The sequence below is a fragment of the Mobula birostris genome, chromosome 4 (assembly GCF_030028105.1).
Source record: "Mobula birostris isolate sMobBir1 chromosome 4, sMobBir1.hap1, whole genome shotgun sequence".
Classification (NCBI taxonomy): Eukaryota; Metazoa; Chordata; class Chondrichthyes; order Myliobatiformes; family Myliobatidae; genus Mobula; species Mobula birostris.
In genome coordinates this window covers 70,884,147-70,908,740 of record NC_092373.1, presented here as the reverse complement: position 1 = coordinate 70,908,740, position 24,594 = coordinate 70,884,147, and the positions used below count along the sequence as shown (strand labels likewise).

Here is a 24,594-nt window from a genome sequence, read left to right as displayed (position 1 = left end):
GAAGACAGGAGGGGGAGGGATGGAGCCAAGAGCTGGACAGGTGATTGGCAAAGGGGATATGAGAGGATCATGGGACAGGAGGCCCAGGGAGAAAGACAAAGGTGGGGGGGGGGAACCCAGAGGATGGGCAAGGGGTATAGTCAGAGGGACAGAGGGAGAAAAAGGAGAGTGAGAGAAAGAATGTGTGTATAAAAATAAATAACGGATGGGGTATGAGAGGGAGGTGGGGCATTAGCGGAAGTTAGAGAAGTCAATGTTCATGCCATCAGGTTGGAGGACCTTATCGCAATTCCTCCGTCTCCTATTCCACACTGTTTGTCAATAAAAAATAAATGTCTGATTCTCTGAACAATAACTTGACAAATATATTAAACACAGTGGCCCCACTTAAGACCTAGAAAGAAATCACTGAGTAAAAAGTCACCATTGTTAAATAATTTTGTCCACAGACTCACGAGATCATGCAGAGCACCTGACAGAAAATGGAGGAAAACTGGGTGAGCGGTCCACCGTAATATTTTCAAGGAAAAAACTAGCCTCCTTTAACGTTGATATACGCTGTGCAAGAAGAGCCCTTTTCCCCGCAAGATTATTACAGAGATTATCAGTGAATCAATATTGTTCTCAACCAGAAACCAACTGTTGAACCCTGCCCAAATGTATATTGTCCTCAGCCAAGCATCTGCTACAAAATAAGAGGAATTCACAACATTGCTTTCAACAAAGTTACTTCCATTAGGAAGAGTATTGCTGCAGGTTCTGGCAACCTCTGTAGCCAACATTGTAAAATGACAGCAACAACATCAAAACTTACAAGTACAGTGGATTCCGGTTAATTGGGACACAATGGGCCCAGTCAATTTTGGCCTAATTAAGCAGCTGCCTCAATTAGCTGAAGGTAGAGTTAAAAAGGTATAAAAAGACATACTACCACCTAAGTAACAAATTATATATTTAAATGAAATATACAACAAATTAGAACTCTATCAATACTACTACAGCACTATAAAACTATTTCTTCATAATAGCTATTGAAGGAGGAATTCATCCACTGTACACGATCATGTTCTTTTTTTGAATATAAATGAACCAAATCAGTGCAGATAATGGACTGCCTTTATATAAAGCTATCAATGATTGCATCCTCCAAATCTTTATTTTCATTGCAATATTCAAGATGACGGTTTATTCCTTCAAATTGTTCGTAGTTCCGAACTCGAAGTAGTGAAGTTGTTTCATTTTCACTCCTGGCTGTTTCTGGTAACTCCAAGCCTGAATACTTGAAACCACAGTGAGCAAAACTGTTCTGAATGGTCTTACTGTTTATTTCTCGGCAACTGTCGGTGACAAAAATCACTGAGTTTGAACACAAGCGCACACAACAGATGCTATACAAATGTTGTTTGTTCTAAGCATGGTGTAGTGCCTAATGGACATACTGACTCCAGTTAGAAGCAGTTTGGCAACAGTCTCCAGTCCTAAATAAGCAGTATTTTGTCCTAAATAAACAAACAGAATTCTGGCATATTTCTTGATTAATTTTCATTCTTTAAGGTTTTCCCAAATAAGCAGCTGCTTGATTAACTGTTGGCCCAATTAGCTGGAATCCACTGCATTTCCAATTCGGAACTCTCTAAGATTGTAACAAAGAGTAAACTGTCTACTTGTTGTCTCAAACCTATTACTACCACAATTTTTAAGGACTGTTTTAATAGTGTTTTCAATTATGTTGGGAAATAATTAACACATCCCTTAAAACTCAAGTTTTTTCCAGATGCTTTCAAAATTGTGCCAAACCCCTACTTAAAAAGCCAAATCTTTATAGTGAGGTACTAGCTAACTACAGGCCTACTTTCTTGAGAAAGCCATTTTCAACCAACTCAACAACTTTTCAAATGAGAATATTCTAGAAAAGTTTCAATCAGCAGAGACGCCCGTTAACAAAATTGTCAGTGAACTTAAGCTCAGCCAGCAGAGTCTCATTCTAATTCTTCCAGATCTAAGAGCTGCCTTTGACACAACGGACCACAACGTACTCCTAGATCACCAGGAGAATTGGTTTGGCCTCTCTAGTAGTCCCCTTTATTGGTTTCATTCATATATTTTAGAGGGAAATCTTTTGTCTATCTTGGAGACCAGTTTTCTAACGGATATGATGTAACTTTTGGTACCTCTCAGGGAAGCTGTCTTTGTCCCCTACTCTTCTCCTTATATATGCCTCCCTTGAGAAACATCATTAAAGAGTGTAAACTTGATTTCGACAGTTATGTAGCTGATACACAATTGTATATCTCAGTTGAGCTTGGTGATGATAACACCCTATCTTCTCTGACCTGGTATGGGTGCAATAAACAAATGGATGAGGAATAATTTCCTAATCTTGAATGAAGATAAAACTGAAATACTTCTGGTTAGTTGCAAAGGCAAAAGAGATAAACTTCTTGATAAACTTGGGAAATAGGTTTCCCTTGTAAAACCAGAAGTAGCAAGACTGGATGTTACCTTTGACTCAGATTTGAATTCTAACGTGACCAGAGCAGCATTTCTACATTTAAGAAATACTGCAAAGGTACATCCATTTCAGTAATGTAATGATGCTGAAAAATGAACTCACATCTTTACATTCAGTAGACTAGATAACTGCAATTCACTTTTTACTGGCCTTCCAAAGCAATCTACTGATAATCTTCAACTCATTCAGAATGCCACGGCTAGACTTTTAACTAAAACCAGGATAAGGGAACATATCAATCCTGTCCGATCTACTTAGCAATGGCTTCCTTTATCTTTTAGAATTGATTTTAAAGTTTTCTTACTTGTTTTTAAAGGTCTTAATGATCTGGAACTGGAGTACATCACAGAATCATGTTTGTTTTATAATCATGCTTGAGCTCTCAGGTTTTCTTTTACCAGTCTCTTAAATTTAAACAATCTCCCCTCAAAAGATAATTGGGAGGTCAACTTCCTTGAACTATGGTCCTAAAACTGTAAAATTCAATACCTAAACTATAAGAGATGAAACCTTAGTTGGCACTTTTAAACACCAGTTCAAAACCTATTTATTTACCCTTGCTTTTAACTAATATATTTTTGTCTTTTATTCTCATGTTTGCACTTTATCCCATTATAATGCACTTTGAACTGCATCCTCTGTATAAAAAATGTTCAATAAATAAGTTAAAATTATTATTCAGAATGTCTGAATTCTCAAGTAAAGGTAGTAAATCAGAATTCCCCAATGAATTTATATTATTCCCACTAGGAGATGCCCTTCCTAACCTTCCTCTCAATATGCACAATTTCAAAATAAATATAAAAACAATTTACCAATTACATGCCTATTCTATAAATTCATTAGTGTCTTTTTGTAATCAGGCAATAGGTCACAGCAGTTCCTGATGTTTTAATTTTTGCTGCAAGGGCTGTGGGGATGAGAAAACTGAATGAGAGAGAAAGAAAAGGTTGTCCGTAGCCAGCCAGGATAGAATTGTAAAGATGGATAATTAATTTTCAGTTTTATTCAATTATTTTTATGAATTAGAAAGGAACTGTGCAGAGGTGCATACTGTATATAAAAATTACCTCAGCGGAATCAACACAAAGACATAATTCAGAGTTTGAGTTGTCCACACAAAAGGACATGAATGACATATATTTTACTCAGCTTCCTAGATTATTTGGAAAGTTGATAGCAAAATTAGATTAGGTAACCAGATAACTGTACTGAGCTCTATGAGCAAAACAACTACTGGAAGAAAGCAGACATCAATGGCACCATTACATAACAGTATCTGAAAAGCTGTTTAAGGATCTATTAATATGATGCACACTCACCAGCTGTGCACATGTTCCACATAGGAAGCTGAGATGGCTTTGTGGAGCTGTAGAAAACTCCAACATCTTGTGGAGCAAGCAGTTCTGTGAATTTCATGCTTTTGAAGACTTCTTTGTTACAATTCAAAATAGAGGCAGCTTGGTCAGAGATGTATACAATCTGGCCCGTGATTAAGGAAACAGTTACAGCAAAGATATCCTGAAAAACACGCCCAATGCAGCAAATGAAAAAAAAATCAAAACTATGTTCAATACTCAAATACATACACAGCTAGGTAAATTTATTATATAGAAACTAGGCTGATTTATAAACAAACTGAAGTAGTGTATAAGCTGTACTGTTGGACCCAATGTACTTTTACAATTAGTGGAACAATTTTCCTCAGAAGTAACACTGTTCTGCACTTCAACACTAATGTGATTTCAACACCTTGTCCACATACATCTCCCATGTGTATTTCCACTGGCTACTAATACAAAATTTGAATCAAAAGGTTCTTGACTGCTCCAGATTTATCAGCACTATGTAACAATTAATTACAGCACGGAAACAGGCCATCTCGCCCCTTCTAGCCCGTGCCAAATCTTACTCTCACCTAGTCCCACTGACCTGCACTCAGCCCATAACCCTCCAATCCTTTCCTGTCCATATATCTATCCAATTTAACTTTAAATGACAACATCAAACCTGCCTCAATCACTTCTGCTGGGAGCTCGTTCCACATAGCTACCCTCTCTGAGCAAAGAAGTTCCCCCTCATGTTACCCCTAAATTTTTGCCCTTTAACTCTCAACTCATGTCCTCTTGTTTGAATCTCCCCCACTCTCAATGGAAAAAGCCCATCCATGTCAACTCTATCTATCCCTCTCATAATTTTAAATACCTCTATCAAGTCCCCCTTCAACCTTCTACGCTCCAAAGAATAAAGACCTAACCTGGTCAACCTTTCTCTGTAACTTAGGAGACGAAACCCAGGCAATATTTTAGTAAATCTCCTCTGTACTCTCTCAATTTTACTGACATCTTTCCTATAATTCGGTGACCAGAACTGTACACAATACTTCAAATTTGGCCTCACCAATACCTTATACAATTTCAACATTACATCCCAACTCCTATGCTCAATGCACTGATTTATAAAGGCCAGCATACCAAAAGCTTTCTTCACCACCCTATCCATATGAGATTCCACCTTCAGGGAACTATGCACTATTATTCCTAGATCCCTCTGTTCTACTGCATTCTTCAATGCCCTACCATTTACCATGTATGTCCTATTTTGATTAGTCCTACCAAAATGTAGCATCTCACATTTTTCAGCATTAAACTCCATCTGCCATCTTTCAGCCCACTCTTCTAACTGGTCTAAACCTCTCCGCAAGCTTTGAAAACCCACTTCATTATCCACAACGCCACCTATCTTAGTATCATCTGCATACTTACTAATCCAATTTACTACCCCATCATCCACTAAAATCTGGGCAGATACTAAGGAACCAATGCATTGTGTGAGGTATCAGTTTTAGGTGAGAGATTGAACAGGCACCTTGTTTGCTCTCACAGGTTAATGTAGAAGATCACAAAGCATTACTTTAGAGAAAATAATAGTTGTCCAGTGTTCTGATCAGTGTTTCTGAAATATCTTCATCATGCTACTGTTTGTAGAAATCTGTTTCGCTGTGTTTCCCACATTCGTAATAGCACTTACAGTTCAAAGCTTCTTCCAGATCTCATGAAAGGGATGTGAAAACTATTCTATAAAAACAAGCCTTTAATTTTAAATCAGTTAACTTGTTACTTTACCATTCATCTTTGTTTGCATCCTTCAAAATAATAGCTAATTCTGAACAAACTCAAAATGGCTTAGTTCTCTTAATAGATAACTACTGATGAGATTTGCATTTGACTCATAATTTGTATGAAATACTTCCTGTACAAAGCTACCACAAAGATTAGATACTAGGCATTTATTTTTTTTTTACAACTTACAGCATTCTTTGAGGTGTATTCAGAAATTGTATTCTCTACTTCATCGACTGTGAAGGAGTTCATGCTCAAGCTATTTGATTCAGTATCAGTGTTCATTAGGACCCTGTAGTATCCTTCATTTGCTGCAGAAGGAATTGACAAAGTGACATTCACCAATTATTTAAACATTACCAATATTATGCAATTCTTAGAAAAACTCTCCAGCTAAAACTCGAGATGTTGAAAAACAAGTAGTCTCTTGCCTTCTGATTAAATATTCACTGACCTCTAACTCTAAAGCAAACAAAAGGTTAGATATCGAAAGAATCCAACCAAATTACAAGAGTTAAATTAAATCTGGAAAAATTAGTAAATTTCTCTAACAAAATAAAAAGTGTTAAGAGAGTGGGGACTACTGCGAATTGAACTGCAAGTAGGAAGCACATACACGGTAACAAACATTTTAAAAAACGCACACTTGAAATTGAAACCAAAAACAAAAAATATTGGAAATACGAGGGGTGATTGATAAGTTCGTGGCCTAAGGTAGAAAGAGTCAATTTTAGAAATCCTAGCACATTTATTTTTCAACATTGTCCCCTCCTACATTTACACAGTTAGTCCCGCAGTTGTGGAGCATACGGATCTTGGACCTCCAGTAAATGCCCACAGCATGGGTGATTGATAAGTTTGTGGCCTAAGGTAGAAGGAGAGGACTCATACAGCTCTCGTTACATGCACATGCAGTTCAACTCTGAGTGATTATGCAGTAAGTTTTAAGTTAATAACTCATCTCCTTCTGCCTTAGGCCATGAACTTATCAATCATCCCTGATTGAGTTATTAACCTCAAACTTTCTGCATAATCACTCAGAGGTGAACTGCATGTGCATGTAACGAGAGCTGTATAAATCATCTCTTTCTACCTTAGGCCACAAACTTATCAATCATCCCTGCTGTGAGCACTTTCTGGAGGTCCACGACTGCTGCACTAAGTGTGTAAATGTAGGAGGGGACTATGTTGAAAAATAAATGTGCTAGGTTTTCTAATATTGACTCCTTCTACCTTAGGCCAAGAGCTTATCAATCACCCTTTGTACTCAGATGAGGCAGCATCTGAATGAGAAACAGCAAACATTTCAGGTCAAAGATCCTTCAGAACAGGGGAAAAGAGAAAACTGGTTTCTTTCTAAGTGTAGAGAGGGCGAGAGCTGATTAGGACAGAGGGATTATCTCTGCTAAGCTGAAGGAAGGGTTGTCCTCATTTCATAGTTTTCTTGTTTCTTTGCTCAGTTCTTTCTCTCACTGTTCCCTTCTTAGTCCACTGACAAGGTGCTCATTTATTTCAAGTGTTCTTATGACTTTGTTAATCTTCCTGGATTGGACACATATAGAAATGCCTTTCTCATTCCCATATCTGAAAATGCTATTCTCTTTTGATGCATTAGAAGCCTACCTTGCACCTGCTTTACGCAATCCAATGCATACTTCAATGTAGAAAGTGTCCTGGATTTTCCTTTAGTCATCTTTTCAGATGGCAAGTGCCTTTTTAAGACTGTCAGTGCTTTTATCAACTCTTTCTGTGTCTTTGTTTTGGCAGATTGGTCACTACTGCAATCCAAAAATATAAACTCAGCTTTAATTTCATTTTCAAAGCTTCTGATCATCACAAACTGGAATCAAGTGCATTTTATAAATGAAAATGAGCAATCTGAAGCTAAGAACTTGGCCTTTCACCAGTTTTTTTTTCTTCGAGGTGGCCATTTCATTACCTTATTTGGATCATTAAATTTAATTTAAACAGCAGAATTAAAAGTTTTCAGAACTTCTTATTATTAGGAGCACTCTTTTACACAGGAAAATAGTTGACAAACTTCATAAATGCTCGGAGTTCACTTAGATTAAATGAGGCACGGAGACCTGCAATATTCCACTTTGATCTCCTGTATCAATAGCTCAAATGGAGGTTGTAAAACCATAATCGAGGAATGAAGACATTCACAGGAAGACTGAATGAGGGAAAAACTAACTAGAAATTGAACTGCCGGTATCAACTTAACACTGTTTTTGGTACATTTGTGAATAACTTGCATGCAATTTTTAGAGAAGAAACTAACCCACTTTAGTGATGTAACACTTTGAAGAGAACAAAAGTTGTTTCAAAATATTAAAAGTTTTCAGGTCTGCAGAGTAGTGTGGACAGGGGCTGGAATATGCAACACTCACCTGCATCCACTTGTTGAAGGATTGTCTGGTTCCGAACTAGCACTAATGAGGCTGAATCCATTTGAACTGCAGTGAAGGGAGAGGCTCTGAGAATTGGAGCTGCATAAAAAGAGAACATAGTTTTAATTTTATTTGTAGTCAATAATTATCTCTAATATACATGTCCGGAGGAAAAAACAAAACATTAAAACATTATTTTGCATGATTTACGTTGAAAATTACTGATACAAAGATCATGCACACAAGGTTTAATTCCCATACAGAGGGGGTATACAGGCTGCCTGAAGAAAATTTATACAAGATGAACCCAGCTGGAATGAGGGCAATTTGGAGTATGGAGTCAGAGAAAGCCCAGGGATAGAAGCCAGCAATATTCTTGCAGTGCTTGAAGCAGCATTCCTGCTCCTCTGTGCTCCAAAGAAATAATTACAGCATTTACAATGTTTCAATCTTCTTCTGATGCAGTGCTGGATTTCAATGAGCAACACAGCAGTCAGCATTAATATTTCACTGTGGTCCAGGCTCCAGCAGAGAATTACGGCTTTTAAGGTATGCCTATGAAATCACCTGCAGGTAATATGTGGCAGAGTAGAAGCAGGACACCGGGTACGCCACAATCACCTGTCCTCTGGGATGGTAATTGGTCTGTTAATACCATGAATTAACAGGATGGAAATTGCGTTTAATGCACCATAATTTGCCCTTAATGTTCCATAATTCATACTGAAGTAAGAATGGGAGCAAAGCCAAGCATATATTGGCATTAACACTAGTACGTGCCTACATTTAACCTAGGAGTTTGGCCCCCATTTTCTATCCTACAAACAAAACGGCAGGCAACACATGGACCTAGCGCAATCTCATTAGAGCTATCTAAACAAATGTTTCCCAACGGATACAGAAACACAAAATAACTATAAATGCAAGGGGCTTTTGCTTAATAGATTACGTTTATTCAGGAAAACTAAGAGCAAGTCACAGACAGCAATGAAACAAACAAGTTCTGAGAGAAACAAACAAAAATCCAACTGAAAACAAGTGAAAACAACCACAAAATCTTTTCACTCCACAGAGTCCAACAGCCAGGTCAATAATTTGATAAAGCTTATCCCTGAATTTAAAGTCCATCCTCACTCTTTTGGAGTTGAAGGAAATGCCTATTTTGTAAGAACTTTATTCTGCACACTTACAGTGAGAGGATCAGAATGACTCTGGGAATTCATGGCTTTGCTTTTAGGGAGCTAAGATTTTCATCACCTCCCTCAATTTTTTTGCACATTGTTTACTTGTATATTTTGCCATTTCTAACTTCATTCCCTCCACTCATTCAGAAGATCCTTCTAGATATTATACCCATAAATCCCATGGCAGTTATCCAAATTATGGGAGAGGAATGACAAAATTTTCCTAGTTAGGAAAGTTTCTATTAATTATTTGGAAAATAACCCAAAGGGGTATCACATTCAGCCCTAAAACTATAGATTTATCTGGGAACTACGTCTACATATGCTAATCGTTAGGAAGGATCCAGATTACATTACATCGGTCAGTAGTATTCTAAATGTTTTATCAAGCTGCCAAATTATTCCCAAACATCAGGAGAGGAATTTGGAATAAATAAACCAGATTTTATATAATACTGACAACAATACTGTACCAGTTTCTGTAAAACAGTGCTTGGCAACTGCTACACAACATTGTTGCAATGAGTACACACCCTTGTGACCAGCCTCAAGCACAGAATGCACATGCGAGCACTATTATATAACCATGATTGCATGTCCTTTTGACTGCCTACTGACTGTTCCAGTCAATGTGAGGAGATAAAGAAACACACAGTACATAGTAATTTCAATTTAATAAGCAAGCTAAAATCAATTAAGATTTTGCAAACCAGAATAAACTATTACATTTTCTGGTGAAAAAAGTAAGAAGATGATTGCTGTATTTATGCAAGACCTGTAAAATCCATTGCACCCCAAAAACTTCTGCTTAAATACAGGGAGAGCCAGTGAATCACCACATCACAATGAAGAAGTCATGTACCACTTAGTCATTTAACAATTGGTTCTTGTTTCAGAACGAACCACTGTATAAGTCTTAAGAAAAAGGCTGCATTTTGTTTCAGGATATTTGTATGTAATTAGAATTTTTAAAAAAATGAATGACAGCCACTTAGACCAGGAAGGTCTCAGTTTCAGTTAAGATCTATACCCAAATCCAAACACAGCACTTTGGGAAGCTCACTGATAGGCCAAGGTTAGGGAAAGAGAGGTCAGTCAGGTCTGCACTTCTAATCTACCTTCACTGACTAATGCTTGCAGAGATGTTGTAAGAGGCTTGATTGTGATTTTTGTCCTACAAGAAGTTATTCTGTCAACAGTATCAACTGCAGATATTTGGGTGTAGTGCTCTTTCGGGATAAGAACAAGGAAAATGCAACTAATCAAATAAATCCAACGATAAATAAACAAACAAGAAAAATAGAAGCAAAATCTCCTGAAACATGCCAGTCTAAAAATAAAAATAAAGAATTCTTAATAATTTCCAAAAACTGTCATTATTGGAGCAACCACCTTTTAAGATTGAAATAAATGTATCAAGCAAATGGGAAACTGCCAAACCTCAATAATGTACATCCATATTACTAAACACACAAGTAGAAATTACTTGGAACCAACCTGTCAGTAGTTTTATTTTTTTCAAATGAGAGAGGCATGAAAGGAAGCCTCTTATTTCGCGTATACACTTCAGCAAATCTTCGTTTTCTTTTCTTTGTATTAGTACTTTAGAAATTACACAGCAAGTATCAGAAGAATGTCATAATTTATAATGTTATACATAACAAACAATGTTTAATTGTAATTTTTAGCCACAGCATAATCATAAATTTATACCAATTGAAACAAGGCTAAACAATTATTTATATTTTATTTCTCCAAGCTATGAATTTGGATATTTCAAATGACAATTCAGTTCAATTTATCTCTAAATGCAACAAGCACAACACTGTTAAAATTTCACTGCTAATCAGCAGCAGCGGAAAATACCATTGAAAATTCAGCTCCAAAGAAATAATTATTTTTTTTATTATTTAGAGATTCAATGCGGAACAAGCCCTTCCGTCCCGCTGAGCCACGTTGCCCAGCAACTTATTAACTTTAACCCTAACTTAATCACAGGACAATGTACAATGACCAATGAACCTACTAACCGATATGTCTTTGGACTGTGGGAGCAAACCCACGTGCACACGGAAAAGATTGTGCAAACTTGCTTACAGAGGACGTCGGAATTGAACCCTGAGCTCTTGACACCTTGAGCTATAATAGTATTGTGCTAACCACTATGCCACATCTGTCCAAAACATTTGAAAAAAAATTGCTTAAGTGATGAAAAAAAAAGTCCCTGGTAATCAATACATCAGCACCAAAATCAAGAACTAAATGTCCATAAATAGCCAAACAGCACAAGGGCAACATAAATCCACGGATGGGTTAGGGTTTTTTTTTGGAAAGCATGCCATAAAGCATTTCTCTTCTTCTTCCTTGGCCTCCCTGTGTTACACACCGGTAAACTGGTGGGCTACTTGTGGCTCCTATTCCAATAAACGCTGCTATGAAACTTGCCACTAGGAAGTACATAAGATCACTTGAGGTGGCTGAATCTCAACAGCTTTCACCGACCATGGGAAAATGCATGATGTCCATTCAACACAAATCAAAAGCTCATCAACAGACCGCACGTTCCACCGGGGGAGAAGCTGGCACAGTTACACCAAACTACTCTTGCAGAGTTCACACACATTTTATTAGAGGTGATATAAGTAATTACAATATTACACTATCAAATATTCAATCAGCATCATATTGAATATGGAAATATTCACTACAGAACGTACAGCCAAAAGCGAAGCAGCATCCACTATTACATTTGTGAGTGATGACATTAATTTCATTATCAACTGGTTTTGACAAATACACTGCATTCATGATGAAGGGTGTATGTAATCACGAAGACACACAACATGACAACCCAACATGTGAATATGCAAAGAAAGTGCACCCAAAAGCAAAATAAAAAGCTAGAAGAATTTCCAAGAGAGACATGAATCAGTGTTTAATCATGAATCACTCAGCTATGATTCCAATACCAGTTTGTACTGATACCTAGTACATTGTGCCAAAAAGAGTTTGCTGAACCCAATTGGTGAACAGCAAGAACTGCATTATGGTCTATGCATAATAATGCAGTCAATAGAAGACAATCGTTTGTCAACAGTTTTAAATCAACTCCTGTGCAGTTGATGTTCGAGAATGAAAGAACAAAAGTAAGACTAGACGGTTCTACCTGATACTTTTAAACTTTACCACAACTTTTTATTGCAGTACTCATGCGAGATTCATAGGAAAAATCATAAAGCTTACTTTAAATTGATAGAACAAGTTGTACAACAAACCTAAACTGATAAAAACAACTGCTATTTGTCATTCGTTCAGAGATCAAAAGATTCAAACAAAATCTTGTGAATTTTTGGTTAAAGCAACTTGTCAAGCCACATTTTTTGAAATATATTCTGCATATTTCCAAAGTTAAGTTCTCAGTTTCATAATACAAGACCAGTATAAACTGGTTTTATTAAAAAAATAGTTTATGCAAATGAACTGTCATGTAGACAAGATGTATAACACAACCAACTTCCCCACTTTTGGTAGCCCAGCACTTAAAAAACTGGAACAGCAAAAATAATTTCAATCACTTTAAGTACAATTATGCACATCATCCTACCTTTTGCTGCTCGGTAATGACTCCAAGAGCAAAGCAGAGTCCTTCTCATTATGGCTTGCACTACTGCTCGAACTCTCTGAAAACTCATTGCCATTTGAATCAGTCCCAATTGAGCCGCTGCTTTTCATCTCCACATCATCATGCATCTGCTGCACTTCTTGATCCTGCGTTTGATCCTGAATATTGTCACCACTTGAATGCAGCACTAATTCTGCCTCTGGGTAAGTAGCCATTCTCCAAATGCAGTCTAAATGGAAGAAGGATGGGAGTCCATAACCAAGGCATTCACCAGAAATATCACATTCAATGTCTTTTTTTGATAACAGTACAACTGTTCCTGCTTGTGAACAATAAATCTATTCTTGCCAAAAGTTATATCCATGTTTCTTCAACTGTAGAAGTAAAATAACCGAAGATTACTTAAGGGACAGATGATAACTGAAGAAATGTTGACTGCAAAATTTGGCTCCACAGTTCCAGATGTTTGGGTCTTATGGAACCAAAATAGTTTCACAGTAGCAAGCAAAGCAAGTGGCCCATTTGTAGCATGAGTCATGCTGGTTGCTACATGGGGATGTATGGCAAGATTCAGCATTTGGCAGAACTTGGATTATTTTACAGAATAATTAAGTATTTTTAAGGCTTGTGACAATTGATCTACAGAATGCTGGCTGGGTAATGCATAGGTTATAGGTTTCTTCTTCCAGCACTTGTGGCAAATTTGAAATCTACAGGGAATGTGTCACAGAAGGAAGGTATGATTTGACATCAAGCTTCAGCAGAACTCAAATGTACACAGACATAGTTTGATAACTAGATAGTTCCTTTGCTGAAGGAAAATATGCAGCTTACCAAATGGCAAATGTTTGCTTCATGTTATAGACTGGTTTGCATTGGCATGTCTATAATTAAGTTTCTTATAACTTCATCTTAAAATGACTATTGTTGTCAGATCAATTTTGCCAAACCACTCAATTTTACTTTAGAATTACGTACCCATACCTCCCTAGTAACCAAAGACAGAATAGCTAACACTGCTATAAACAAAATCAATCAATATATAATGGAGTCAAGACTTCAGTGTTGTCACACTATAGCAGTTGAAAAGATAAAAGGGATGTTTATGACATTTTGGAAGTCCAACCTTGTGAGAGTCAATGATTTAATAAATGTCACAGTCGGTATCATCTCTTTACAGACAGAGGCTATCCTGCTGTGTATTTTACCTTTTTAAACCATATAAACCTGAGATCTTTTGTTAGAATACTGCCAACCTGTAACATTGCAATTTGGGTCTAACAGCTGCCTCACTGTCACATGACAGCAGCAGTTGCCTTGTTTAAACCCTGTATAATACACCTCACATAAAAAGTCATTCGATACTAAGCAGCATTAATTTCTAAGCAAGGCAATGTTAGATTCTGCTAGGAAGTGCTAACGTGATGATGTACTGCATTACTGATTTGGCACAATTTCTTACAGTAATTCATCACATTCCAAAAAAAATCTGGAACAAAGACCTAGCAACCTTATTCCATTTTGACAATAATTTTAAGCGATGTCCAATCCCAATACCAAATTTCAACGTGGACAGAATATAACTACCATTACATGATCCAGCAGAATGAGATTTATAACAGCTGCAGTTAAATTGACAAGAAGTGCAATAAAAGAGTGCATACAATTATATGGCTATTTTTCTGGATTACGTGATAATCAAAAGAGATTATCTGTTTCTGTTAAATTTAATTCTAATTCTAATTCAAGGATTTCTAGAAAATGATATCTAAACATAAACATTCGATTTTTAGAATATTTCTTCATAATAGATTAACATAATGTGCAATTTATTTCAACATGAACTGAACCTAATGGTAGCTACAAGGAGAAATAAAGAAGGCAAGAATATAGGAAGGCTTTTTATGTTGGAATGCCAATTACAGCCTGTACAAACAATAACAACATCAGATTCTCATACAATAGTGCACTAATCAGTGATGTATCTGCTATTTTTGATTGGAAGTTAATAGGAGGCTTTGTCCTGCTTTGAAATGACTGCAGCAGCAACCATAGATTTCTCATGATATAGAAGGGGGAAAAATTAAATTAAATTTAAATTAAATTCTCGGTTTTTTTGCACTACCTTACTTCCCATTTTTCTATTTTCTACTTATGATTTATCATTTATAATTTAAAATTTTAATATTTACTAATTTTAACTATTTTTATTATTTACAATATTTAATATTTGTAATCCGGGGAGTGTGAAGCGCAGGATCAAATATCGCTGCGATGATTGTATGTTCTAGTACCAAATGTTTGGTGACAATAAAGTATAAAGTATTAAAAAAATTTACAAAAGCGCAGTCCATTGACTTTATACCAGCTCTGCTTGTAAATCCTATCAGTGCCTTTTATATGGCCTTTCCCCTTAGCACCATAAATTACTTTCACTCAAATGTCTACCTCAAATATCAAATTCTGTGTTTATTACTCTTACAGGCAGCCAAATCCACATCACAACTATATCTGGTTAAAAAGGTTTAATAAAACATTCCCATCAATATAAATATACACCTCTGGTTTACGGACAATCCATTAATGCATTCGGTTTCCCTCATCCTCTCAGAATCTATCAAATAATCTTCTATTAAATCTCTTCTCAGCGTTCTATGTGCAGAGAACACTAAATTTTCAGTCTAACTTTGTGGTCTAAAATACCTTATTCCTTCAGCCATTTCGACCAAGTCTTCTTTGCACTCTCTCAAATCTATCCATGAAAGTGATCATCAGGAAGCAATACAACACCTGCGGCTTAATTAGTATGCTAAAGGTTCAGAAATACATTTTTGCTTTTGTTCTCATTGCCTCTACGTACAAGTCTAGAAAGCCACAAACTTTACAAAGCAGCTCTTCCAAATATTCTGCCATCCATAAAGATTTGTGCACTCAATGTCTTTTTCCCTTTAGAAATGTGCCATACAATCTACATGGGCTGCTTTTACCCTTTTTGTCAATATGAATCTCTTTCCACTTCATCTGCCATTTGGCCGCCCAATCTGCCAACCTATGTCCTCTTAAGATCTTCCACCATCATCATTGTTGATTACACCTTCTAGTGTCATCTGCAAAGTTTGAAAAGTTAATATGTTATAATAAAAGCTAATCTTGTTACCACTTGAGGTCACAGGCACACCATTGCAAATGTTCACGATAGTGTTCTGCTTTCTGTTCTTCAGGCAATTTCTCAAATTACCATTGGTCTTTTTAACTCATAGACCATCTATCTTCTGATCAGCATTTGTGTGGGGCCCCTTGGAGAGGAAGAATGCTTCTAGATATAGGAAGAAGGACATGACACTGTCTCTGAAAAACTGCCAGGATGAAGGATGTAAGAGAGTCTTAGCAAAGCTACCACAGGAAAAGCCTGACAGGAGGTGGCTATCACTGAAACCCTACTGACCCATGCAGTGAATGCTCCTCTGTCCATTCCACTGCTCAATGAGACTGAGGCTAATGGATTCTCCTGATACTTTTGTTTTGCAGTCTGTGCCTGTTGTAGGCTTCAGATCTCAATGCTGCTCTTTCTCCGGTAGACTGATGGACTGCTGAACAGAGGGGTGCACAATGATGAAACCTCCACCACTGCTGGGGTTGTACCAAAGGAATCCTCAGTTTGATGCAAGTAATAGAAATTCATTTTTAGACGATCAACAGTATTCTCCACGAGGAATCTGAAAGTGACTTGACACTTGTGGTACCAATGCTCAGAAGCTAAGGAAAGGCTGCTAACTATTGTCTGGAGCCAGGGAAGTAGAGGGTTGCCTTTGTTGTCCAGGTCTTATCCCTCCAAAAAGCACTAGCCACAGAAAAAGTCTGGAGGAACTGAGCAAGTCAGGCAGCATCTATGGAAGGAAAGAAATGGTCAATATTTTGGGTAAAGACCATTTGTCTGGACTCAGTCTGAAGCACTCCATATGTCCTGCCTGACCAGCTTTGTTCCTCCAGAGCTTCCTGTGTTGTTCCAGATTCCAGCATCTACAGTCTCTCTTGTCTCCAAGGAAAATGTCTAAGATTCCAGTGTGTGTGGCATGCTTCCCAGAAAAATGGCATTCTGCATTGCCAAAACTCTCTGATGATCCACAAACATTTACACATTTATGAAGTGGTAACTCCTTCTGTTGAGGAAAAGTTACAAGTTAGAAATGAGAACTTTTATGGGCACACCAATTGCTGGCATATCTCTGTGCCTGACTGTTCATCACTGAAATCAAAATTGCTGAAGTAATTCCTTAGGTGGTGCAGTATATGGGTGACCTCTCTAATGCTGCATTAAGTAGCAAATAGGGAGGGAAGAAAGATCTGGGGTGGCACCTGGAAGGATCCTGTAGTGAAGAATTTGAGAGTTAAAGTCACCTTGATCTTCATAGAGTGGGCTGTCCATGCATGACAACATGGCCACAGTTCTTTCTGCAGCATTTCACATAGCTCAGGTGACAAACAACTTGGAGCCTACAAGTACAGTGTACATCCAAGTAACATGATGAAGTAGTGCCTCTGCATGAGGTCACATCACAAATATGCATGTATTTGTCTCATGCAAAGTGTCTGACCCAACCTGCATAGCCAGTAAAGCTCCAACATTGCATCCAGTAACAGACTATTAACAATGGTGTCACCATTCAGTCATCCATTTCATCAGTTGGTCTCATCAACTAAATGCTCTGATTTAGCGCAATTCATGGACTTTGCAAAGCCTTTGGACAGCCCACAGTTCTGAAGCTATTGAAGCTATTGAAAAAAAGCAACGCAATAACGCAGGAGCTTCTAGTTATTTTGGGACTTTTGAACAATGGTTACAGGTTGTACCTTCGAAACTCCAACAAGGTTAGAAATGGACAATGCACAAATGGTGGCCTCATACACGATACCAAAAAAAAGTCACACACCATAGCATGACCAGCTCATGACGATTTTCACGCTGTACACTTTCTCCCCCAAAAGATCTCCAAAGGAGTCTAACCTAACTTTTATATCAGTGATACAATTTCTAACCAACGATAAAGACAGCAACTGCTCAGTTATGTAACTGACATATCGCATAGGTACTTTGATCCATTTTTTTATTTACCAACAAACCACCGAAACTTAAATTTCGGTGCTATTGGTAAAAACTCTTGCGCAGCCAAATGAATATAGCAGAGCGTAAGGCGTGTCCTGATGAAGGGGTCTCGGCTCGAAACGCCGACGTTTTCCATAGATACTGTCTGGCCTGCTGTGTTCCTTCAGCATTTCGTGTGTGGCGCATAAGGTTAGGTGAGATTTTAGGCGCAGAAGAAGTGTAGTGAGATTAGCTGAACAGGCGAACACGTGAATAATGGGCCGAATGGTACTCTTCCCGCTATTGGATTCTTCGAAATCGCCAAACCCCGGCTTGCCCGTTCAGAAGATTTGTTCCAAATATTACACTTACACGTTTTTATTTACACAATTCTTATACTGTATTGGCTCTGGACTGTTAACGCATCAACGACACGACAATCACCGGCTATCAGTTGGCAGCTTCATAATAAAGTTAATGAGTAGGTTAAAGAAAACGACACTATCCTAATCACGATTTTAGATTTAAACTGCACGAGCTCACTCTCCTCCCCCCCCCCAAAGCAGGTTAAAGACATTAAATACAGTAGGCTAAAATCAGTCTTGCCTTCCGACGTCGGCTCAATTGTCGATATATAGTTAAATGAAAACTTCCGAAATGAAACCGATCGAAACGAGTTAGTGTAGCTCTTCCTTTGTGACGGACCACAACAGAAGACAGGTCGCTCGAACTTACCTCGGTGACTACTTCACGGTGAAAACAACGACACCACTGCATGACCAGTTAACCTTATCTCTGTAAACATATTTTTCACGACACACATCAAACACGTTTCCCAGGCACTAGATGGATTACGTAACTGATTTTCAGAACACCGGATTCCCATCTACGTATTAAAACCGCAACTGACAGCCCAAATCATTCTAACTACTGTACAATACATTCAATCGTTAGATTAAAAACATGAGACCTATGCAATATAATAATCAGGTGTACCGTAACCTACCTATAGGTACAGAAAAAAATGGTAATCTAATTCCTCCCCTTTGGGGGGTCGTTAAAGAAAGTCACGGAAAAGCGAAACAAACAGAAACATTCATGCAGTACGAAATACGCTCTGCTGCCGACCACTATCAGCTTTTCCTTGTAAATTAAAGCGATCGCAATCGCCCTACAGACTCCGGTAAGATCCCCACCGCTGCACGCATCGGAGAACGTGACAGCTGGACCCAGCCTCTTCCTGATTGGCTCACAGCTTCCAAGTCGAGCCGCCACTCTATTATCACATCAGGGACTGTACACGCCGGCGCGTCGCCATTGGTTGCAGCATCTGTCCATCAGTCAATCAATGCACACAACCCTCACGTGGAATCCAATGTGTTCCAGTCGAGCTGCGCAGTGCCTTAAGCCCCAATCGCTTCGGGACGCCTGTCGTGTGGCTGTTGCTGTGGTGAAAGATAATATGCAGACGAAACAGTGGCCTTGAAATTGTTCCCAAATTTAAAGTGTTTGTTTTGTTTGTGATATCCTGAGGGCTACGAATCTCGTTATATTGCTTCATCTTTGAGCAACAAATTGTAAAATAATAATCATACAAAGCCTTCTTGCCCACTGTGTCTGTGTTCCCTGAAAATTTATCCAATGTAATTACTCATCTCAGATTTTAGTCCTTAGCTTTGTAGGTTACTGTAAATGAAGTGTGCATCCAAATATATCGTTAAATGGGCAGGGAACTTCTGTGAGTGCTATCCTTTCAAGGAATTCCATCCCTTCCAGAGACCTTACCTGAGCTTGTGTGAGAAATGGCTTTCCCGACTTCATCCAGGGTAGGAGGAAGGCGAATGGTGGCAATAACATGTTTCTGGGGGATCTGATCAAACACCAATTGATCTACAGTTCCCAACATGTTGAGTAGGCTACCAAAGTGTTTTCTCCATCTTTCATTGATGTTACTCCTAGCCCTGTGCAGGCTTTTACTATCAGCGGATAAGAGGGGTATGTGATTCAGTTTGCGCAGTCCACAGACCGCTTCAATGGCGTTACAGAACACCTTCCAGTTTTTTGTGTCAGTGTAGCAATGAACTTTCTCTCCCACCATGTATCCTGCATTCTTCACTGTGCACTCTTTGCTTGTCTGTGGAGGTGCTTAAACTGATCGCATTTGGAAATACAGGGCAAGTCATTCTGTCATGCAATAAATGCTTTCTGCTTTTGGGATGGAATTCCTAACGAGCTCTTTAAGTCAGCAGGCCCACTAGCACTCACAGAAATTCTTTCTCATCTCTGTTCTAAAGGGACATCCTTGTATTTGGAGGCTGTGACCTCTGGTCCTAGACTCCCCACTATAGGAAACACTCCTCTCCACATCGACTCCATCTAGGCCTATCAATATTTGATAGGTTTCAATGAGATCCCTCCCCCCCCCGTTCATCTAAGCTCCAGTGTGTACGGGACCAGAGCCACCAAACACGCTTTCATTCTGGGTTAATTTTTGTGAACCTCCTCTTGACCCTCTCCAATGCTAGCTCATACTTCTTAGACGAGGGGCCCATAACTGCTCCCTATATTCCAAGTATGATCTGACAATGCTTTATGACATGTATTACATCCTTGCAAATAATATTCTAGTTGTCTTGAAAGGAATGATAATATTGCACTTGGTTACATTACCAATGATGCAACCTGTAAGTTAACCTTTAGGGAATCCTGCATGAGGACTCCCAAATCCCTTTATACCTCTAATTTTTGAATTTGCTCCCCATTTAGAAAACAGTCTGTGCTTTCATTCCTTCTAGCCAAGTGTATGACCATACAATTCCATCTGCCACTTCTTTGCCCATTCTAATCTATCCAAGTCCTTCTGCAGACACCCTGATTCCTCAACACTACCTACCCTTCCATCTATTTTGTATCGTACACAAACTTGGCCACAAAGCCATCAATTCCATCCTTCAAATTATTGATATATAACTCGAAAAGGAGTGGTCCTAACACCGACCGTTGCAGATCACCCCTAGTCATTGGCAGCCAACTCGAAGAGGCTCCCTTTGTCCCCACTCTTCGCCTCTTTCCATTCAGCCTATTTTCTCTCCATGTTAGTATCTTTCCTGTAATACCATGGGCTCTCCTTTAGCAGCCTCATGTGCGGCACCTTATTAAAGGTTTCTGAAAATCCAAGAAAACAACACCCACTGACTCTTCTTTGTCTATCCTGCCTGTTACTTCCTCAAAGAATTCCAACAGATTTGTCAGGCAAGATTTCTCCTAAAGGAAACCACGCTGACTTCAGCCTATTTTATCATCAATTTCAATTACTTCATTCTTAGTAATGGATTCCAACATATTCCCAACTACTGAAGTCAGGCTAACTGGCCCATAATTTCATGTCTTTTGCCTCCCTCCCTTCTTATAGAGTCGAGTGACATTTGCAGTTTTCCAGTCCTCTGGAACTATTCCGGAATCCAGTGAATTTTGGGCTGACTACCATTGTCTCCACAGTCCCTTCAGCTATTTCTTTCAGAAGCCTCTGGTTCAGGTGTCTTGTCTACCTTCAAACCTTTCAGCTTCCTAAGCACATTCTCCTTAGTAATAATGACTACACTCACCCCTGCCCTTTGACACTCTCCAATTTCTGGCATACTGCTGGTGTCTTCTACAGTGAAGACTGATGCAAAATACTTAATTGAGTCTGTCAGCCATTTCTTTGTTCCCCATTTCTACCTCTCCAGTATCTTTTTCCAGTGGTCTGGTATCCACTCTCACCTCTCTTTTACTCTTATATATCTGTACAAAAAACTTCAGGTATCCTCAAGTAGATTATTGGCTAGCTTGCACTCATATTTTGTCTTTTCTCTCCTTATTGTTTTTTTTCAGTTGCCTTTGTTGGTTTTTAAAGGCATTCCAGTCATCTGGCTTCCCACTAATATTTGCGATATTATATGCCCTCTCTTTTGCTTTTATATTCTTTGACTTCATTTATCAGTCATCATTGCCTCATACTTCTTCTTTAGGATGAATTTATCCTGTGCCTTCTAAATTGCTTTCAGAAACTCTAGTTATTGCTGCTCTGCCATCATCACTGTCAGTGTCCCCTTCCAATTAGCATTGGCGAACTCCTCACTAATGTCTCAGTAATACTCTTTACTCCACTGTAATACTGAAACATCTGTTTTTACCTTCTCCTTCTCAAAATGTAGGGTGAATTTTGTCATATGATAATCATTGTCCCCTAAAGGTTCCTTCACCTTAAGCTCCCCAATCAAATCAGGTTCATTACATAGCACCCAGTCCAGAATTGTCTTTTTTTTCCCTATTGGTCTCAACCACAAGCTGCTCTAAAAAGCTATTTTGAAAGCATTCTTCAAGTTCCTTCTTTTTGGGATCCGGCACCAACATGATTTTCCCAATCTGCCTCCATATTGAAATCACCCATGACCATTGCAACATTGCACTTCTTGCATGCCTTTTTGTAAATCTCCAATTGTAATTTATACCCTCCATCCTGGATACTATTTAGAGGCCTGTATATAACTCCAATCAGGGTTTTTTTTTCACTCTTGGAGTTTCTTAACTGTACCCACAAGGATTCTACATCTTCTGAACCTATGTCCCTTCTTTCTGAGAATTTGATTTCATGCACTTTGCTCAGCTACCTGTCCTTCCAATACAATGTGTATCCTTGGATGTTGAGCTCCTAATTGTGACCTTCTTTCAACCAGTACTCGGTGATGCCCACAATGTCATGCCTGCTAATTTTTAAGTATGCTACATGATAATCTACCTTATTCTGTATCACATCTTGCATTCAAATATAACACTGTCAATTTTGTATTCATCACTGTTTTCAATTTTGTTAAATTATTATTTTCTAAACATTTTGTGTTTGTCTTTATTCTGGAGACTCCTGTAACATCTCCCGCATTCTCCTTCCCTTCTGCATTATACTCACTTTTCCAAGTTGTTGAACTCATAGCCTATTATTTCATTTGAAGCCTATCAACAGCCTTAGTTAGGTGATTCCCCAAGACCCTCGGCCCAGCGAAGTTAATGTAGAGCAGCTGCCTCCTTCCCTAATACTGTTGCCAATATCCCACAAGTTCAAATACTCTTCTCTCACGCCAGAATTTGAGGCATACATTTAGCACCCTGATCCTATTAATCCTTTGCCAATTTGCAATTGGCTCAGGTAACGTTCCGGAGATTGTTATCATTCCTGTGAGGGTTGGCATTTTTCCTGGTTACACCAGTTTCCTCCCACATCCTAAAGGTTATAGGTTAATTATGTATTGTAACTTATGAATGTAACTTATGTGCTTGGTAGGAGAGCTAGGATGGATCTGATGGGCACATGCGAGAGAACCCGAAGTGAAGGAGGTAAGTAGTAGAAAGGGAATGCACTGAGAGTTTCATTGACTGGAGAGGCTAAATGTCCAACAATATAATAAGAAAATATGAGAACTACGAATAATGTGAAATATGTTTTTTTCACCATTTACCTTAAATCCCTCTAGTTATTTATCTTTCTGCCAATTGAAATAGGTCCCTCCTAATCATCCTATTTATGTCGCATATTATGCGATACATCTTAAATAAATGTTCCCTCAGTCTAAAAATACAACTCAGTTCAGCCAACAGAACCAAATAAAGTTCTGTAGTCTGGCAACGTTCCCATAGGTCTCCTGTAAGTACTCTATAATACCAAACAGAACGGCAGGATTCTGAGCGTGGCCTAAATAGTCATTTATACTTTTAGAGCACTACTTCCCTGCTCCATTTTTCTTTTCTGTATCCAATAATGTATCACATACTTTCAAGGAATTCTAATGAATAATCATCACCATGAAACATTGACTCAGCTTGTCTATCTGCAGACATTCCCTGGCCTACACAGTATCTTCAGCATTTCCTTTTTGAATTAAAGTATCACACTTGTCTTCTTCACTAATATATTTAATTCTCCTATGACCAGTGGCATTCAGCTTAACGTCTCTTTGCTCGTCACTCTTCTTCATATTCTGCTACATTGTGAATTCTCTTGCCACATTTACATTCTCTAAATGCATATCTCACACTTTCCACATTGAAAAAATATGCCACTTTGTTGTCCTGCTGAATATTGCACTGATTTCTTCCTATAGTTTACTATTTTCTTCATTAGTATCCATTAATCCTTGTAACATTTTTCAAAAAAATTAATCATGGGATTGAAAAACATTGGTAAATACTGCAAGAGACAAGGGACTGTAGAGTCAGACCTGGAAGGTATTTGTCTTAGAGCAAACAGCCTTCCATTGGGGACGACATACAAAAACTCAAAACATACACCAATAGATTCAAGGGCAGTTTCAATCCTGCTGTCGTAACCCCCATGACTGGACCTCTTCCACGTTAAAGATTAACTCTCAACCTTACAATCTACCCTGTCATGGTCCTTGCACCTTATTTTCTACCTGCACTGCAATTTCTCTGTAAGTATAACACTACACTCACCATTGCTATTGCTTTGCTTTTAGTACTAACTCAATACTTATGACGTGTGACGTCGGGCAGTGCAGCGCGGCAAATTTAAAAGGAACAGAGCCTCATAGAGCGGGCAGCGTAGTTTGCGGGCTGCGGAGTGAGCCGGGAGCAGAGTGAAGACTTAAGGGCTTCGGCTCAACTGGCTTAGGCGGAAACGGG

The 24,594-nt window shown here is 38.4% G+C and overlaps 1 protein-coding gene across 5 annotated transcripts in view; it reads right to left on the bottom strand.

Moving 5' to 3' along the window:
• Positions 1-19,103, bottom strand: part of per2 (period circadian clock 2) — a 77,860-nt gene extending 58,757 nt beyond the window's left edge. For 4 of the 5 annotated variants that reach the window (XM_072255507.1, XM_072255510.1, XM_072255511.1 and 1 more), the window contains exons 1-6: positions 18,923-19,103; positions 12,816-13,062; positions 8,028-8,126; positions 7,258-7,412; positions 5,824-5,945; positions 3,835-4,033 (exon numbers count right to left, since the gene is read on the bottom strand). In XM_072255507.1, the coding sequence (XP_072111608.1) occupies positions 3,835-4,033; positions 5,824-5,945; positions 7,258-7,412; positions 8,028-8,126; positions 12,816-13,048 (808 nt within the window). In that variant the 5' untranslated portion in view covers positions 13,049-13,062; positions 18,923-19,103. Of the gene's footprint in view, positions 1-3,834; positions 4,034-5,823; positions 5,946-7,257; positions 7,413-8,027; positions 8,127-12,815; positions 13,063-18,651; positions 18,722-18,922 lie in introns of those variants that run through there. The other variant, XM_072255509.1, reaches the window with a different exon arrangement.
• Between the last annotated feature and the right edge of the window lie 5,491 nt (positions 19,104-24,594).